Source organism: Fukomys damarensis, unplaced genomic scaffold (assembly GCF_012274545.1).
Source record: "Fukomys damarensis isolate Sample0158 unplaced genomic scaffold, DMR_v1.0_HiC HiC_scaffold_33, whole genome shotgun sequence".
Lineage (NCBI taxonomy): Eukaryota > Metazoa > Chordata > Mammalia > Rodentia > Bathyergidae > Fukomys > Fukomys damarensis.
Genome location: NW_022900945.1, coordinates 51,140,589 through 51,144,443, shown reverse-complemented (window position 1 = coordinate 51,144,443; position 3,855 = coordinate 51,140,589). Strand labels below are relative to the sequence as shown.

Genomic DNA, 3,855 nt, shown 5'->3' with positions numbered 1-3,855 from the left:
TCTGGTAAACACGGCTCGGGCAGCCAATGGGAGGGCTGTGCACGAGGGCAGCACGCGCCTTGGGGCCGGGGCTCGCGTGGCTCTGCCGGCTCGGCCTCCTATATAGAGCCGGTTTCCGGCCCGGGCTGGTAACTCTGCTTTCGTCTTTGGGAAGGTTCGCTAGCGGTTGTTCTACCGAGATCCGCGCTCCCTTCCAGCAGCTGGGGAGAGAATTTTTGTTTTTTCTCAAAAGCTCTCAGCGTAGTAGCCAGCAGTTTAAAATATTTCCAGGCACCTTTTTGAAAGTAAAGATTCCTTTGTGGGCATCTTTTAAATTTTGCTTTTAAAGCCCCTCTTGCTTAAGGACACTTTCGCTTTTTTTAAGGAAGAGTGAAATCTTCACTTTTTGTAAAAGGGTGCTGCCTGGATTTGGGATTTCGTTTTGTTCAAGCTTCCTTCGCCGCCTGCGCCCAATCATGGTGATGTTCAAGAAGATCAAGTCTTTTGAGGTGGTCTTTAACGACCCCGAAAAGGTGTACGGCAGCGGAGAGAAGGTGGCCGGCCGGGTGGTCGTGGAGGTGTGCGAAGTCGCTCGAGTCAAAGCCGTGAGGATCCTGGCTTGCGGCGTGGCCAAGGTCCTGTGGCTGCAGGGATCGCAGCAGTGCAAGCAGAGCCTGGACTACCTGCGCTACGAGGACACCCTCACCCTGGAGGACCAGCCCACAGGTGAGCAGCGGCCCCTGCCAGTCCTGCTGGAGGGTGGATGCTTCTTAGGGGAGAGCTCTGAAAGCAGTACTCTGAGCCTGCCCTGAACGTTTTAAATTGCCCAGGTTGCGTGGTTTGAATTTGTATTGCTTCCTATTAGTTTTAATTTGTAAACACGTCCGTGACCACCCCACCCCGTTATTATTCGGCTGTTTAAAGGTTTCTGTAGAAATAAGTTGCTTGTTTGCTTAATTCTTGGGCCAGCCTTTCAAAATTGCGACCAGAAATTGTACATCCGGAATCTTTTAAGAACGTAAAGGATGAAAATGGGAGCATTCCATCCGTTTTGCATACGTTGCGGGGCACTCTCCTCATCCCACAGATGCGTTGTGTAACAAGAAACCTAACAGTTACTTGGTTTTTCACTTCTTTCAGGTGAGAACGAGATGGTGATCATGAGACCTGGAAACAAGTACGAGTACAAGTTCAGCTTTGAGCTTCCTGAAGGGTAGGTTATCAGCTAAAAATGCATCTTTGGACTCTTAAAATTTTTCCTGCTTCTGTGATCACTGAACTGTTTTTGGAAAGCGTTTTAAAAGCGACCCCCCCCACACCCTTTCTGTTGACACAGGCCTCTGGGAACATCCTTCAAAGGAAAATATGGGTGTGTAGACTACTGGGTGAAGGCTTTTCTTGATCGCCCCAGCCAGCCGACTCAAGAGACAAAGAAACACTTTGAAGTGATGGATCTCGTGGATATCAATTCCCCAGATTTAATGGTGAGGCTCCTTTCAAGATTCTGTTGTGCTTGCTTACAGAATGATTAGAGTCTTGGGGATGAGACTGACATAGCTCAAAACACCTTTTTTTCCTTTCTGCATAGGCACCAGTGTCTGCTAAAAAGGAGAAGAAAGTCTCTTGCATGTTCATTCCTGATGGGCGTGTGTCTGTCTCCGCTCGAATTGACCGAAAAGGATTCTGTGAAGGTAAAGACTTGGTGTGGGCTTGGGAGTGGGGTTAAAGACATGGAGCAGAAGAGAGGTTGTACTATTTATGTTTTCATCTCTCGTGCTAGGTGATGATATTTCCATCCACGCTGACTTTGAGAACACATGTTCCCGCATTGTGGTCCCCAAAGCTGCCATCGTGGCCCGCCACACCTACCTTGCCAATGGCCAGACCAAGGTGCTTACTCAGAAGTTGTCATCAGTGAGAGGCAATCATATTATCTCAGGAACATGTTCCTCCTGGCGAGGCAAGAGCCTTCGGGTTCAGAAGATCAGACCATCTATTCTGGGCTGCAACATTCTCCGTGTTGAATATTCCTTGCTGGTGAGTGGGTGGGGGTGGCCAAAGCAGTTGTTTATTGCAAAGAGTTGTGTTTTCCCCAGTCTCTCATCTAACAAATGCTCATCTTCCTTTCTAGATCTATGTGAGCGTCCCTGGCTCCAAGAAAGTCATCCTTGACCTGCCCCTGGTGATTGGCAGCAGGTCGGGTCTGAGCAGCCGGACATCCAGCATGGCCAGCCGAGCTAGCTCTGAAATGAGCTGGATAGATCTAAACATCCCCGATACCCCAGAAGGTGAGCTCACACCTCATGTCTTCTCTTGGCTCTGGTCTACTTTGGCTTGTAAAGTTGTGATGGTTTGACATTTCGTGGCTAGGCTTCTTATCCTTGTATTTTCTCACCGTAGCCCCTCCTTGTTATATGGACATAATTCCCGAAGACCACCGATTGGAGAGCCCCACCACTCCACTGCTGGATGACACCGATGGGTCCCAGGATAGCCCTATCTTCATGTATGCTCCCGAGTTCAAGTTCATGCCACCACCCACATACACTGAGGTGAGAGTTGTCATTTTTATGCGTATTTGTCCTAAGCCTTCTGGAACTGGTTGACTTGGAAGGGTTGTGAAAGGAGGCTGTTCTGGTTCCTTCCCGAAGTGAACTGGTCTGTGCTTTATTTCCAGGTGGATCCTTGCATCCTCAATAACAATGTGCAGTGAGCGTGTGGAAGAAAAGCAGCTGTACCTACTTGTTTCTTTCCACCTCTCTTTTGGACACTCACTTTTTCAGAGACTCCATAGTCTCTGCAGTGGGATATGGATCCTCCAGCCTCAGACTCCCCAGTGCGCAGGCGTTGACCAGCATGCGATTTTCGGGTTCCAGATGGCGTGGACTCGTCCTCAGCGCCAGTGTTGGGATATAGGAGTGTTTGCTGGATGGGTTTAAAAACACACTAGAAAAATTCAGGCCCATTCCATTTTCTCAGATCTCCCTGAAAATTGAGGCATTTTCACTATTTTGATCAGGGTTAGTAATGGCTACCCAACCTGGTCCTCCCAAAGTTTTTCTGAAGGGAATTACAGGCTGTTAGAGTAACATCAAACTCCAGACTTGTGCCATATGAGTCAGCTTAGAAGAGGTTTTTAAAATCAGTGTTTCCCTTTGCTTTGTACACGTAGAGAAAAAAGAAAAGAAAAAAAATGCTCCAGGGATGATTTGGGTTTGAACTCTAGAGAGTACTGCTCCTGTGAGTTCTGGGGAAGCTCCTCTGATGTGTCTTTGCTTAAATACAATTTAACCTGGTGTAAAGCAGTAGCAACTACGTACCACCAAAGGTCTTAAAAGCCATTTTTAGAGTTATTGCACTGTGTTCTCCTGTTGCAAACTTATGTACATGGGAGAATCTGGTTTTTTTCATGTGACTCCTTGGAATTGATTCTGAGGTGATGCTCTCGGCACTTTAGTTCCTATCATTTTTTTTTTTTTTGCCTTTAAATTTCTGTTTTTCCTTCCCATCTCAAATGTAAGCTACTAGTCTCTAGGGGGAAGCATAATGGCACAGATGTGTTAGTATTACTTTTGAGACTTCGTCCCAGTGTGCAGAGGGACTTTGGAACAAATGCCCCAATGCTGTGATCAGAGCCTCCAGACACTGCCATGAGAAACTTAGAGGGTTCCTCAGGCCCCCTTTGTGCCCAGTGTTACAGGGGGACATCAGCCCCTCTTCTCACTGTAGCCACTAGCACTTGATCAGTCCCCCTCAACCAAAGCACTTTGTTCACTGTCCTGTGTTAGAGCACTGAGCTTCATCCACCCTTTTCTGAGAGTTTTTGCAGCCAGAAAGTATGTGGGCTGAAGGTGGTGGTGTCATTGTTTTTATATT

The 3,855-nt window shown here is 47.6% G+C and overlaps 1 protein-coding gene across 1 annotated transcript; it reads left to right on the top strand.

The window, feature by feature from the left end:
* The first annotated feature begins 126 nt into the window (after nt 1-126).
* Txnip (thioredoxin interacting protein) lies at nt 127-3,593 on the top strand. Its single transcript, XM_010629525.2, has 8 exons — nt 127-705; nt 1,120-1,192; nt 1,316-1,463; nt 1,568-1,670; nt 1,760-2,016; nt 2,111-2,267; nt 2,380-2,531; nt 2,657-3,593. Exons 1-8 carry the CDS (start codon nt 456-458, stop codon nt 2,690-2,692), a joined length of 1,176 nt encoding a protein of 391 aa, XP_010627827.1. The 5' UTR covers nt 127-455; the 3' UTR covers nt 2,693-3,593.
* The last annotated feature ends 262 nt before the right edge of the window (nt 3,594-3,855 follow it).

Coding starts and splice junctions, on each gene's coding strand:
- Txnip (XM_010629525.2), top strand. CDS start 456: ATGGTGATGTTCAAGAAGATCAAGTCTTTTGAGGTGGTCTTTAACGAC. Junction 1,193..1,315: donor AGCTTTGAGCTTCCTGAAGG/GTAGGTTATCAG, acceptor CTGTTGACACAG/GCCTCTGGGAACATCCTTCA. Junction 1,464..1,567: donor TCAATTCCCCAGATTTAATG/GTGAGGCTCCTT, acceptor CTTTCTGCATAG/GCACCAGTGTCTGCTAAAAA.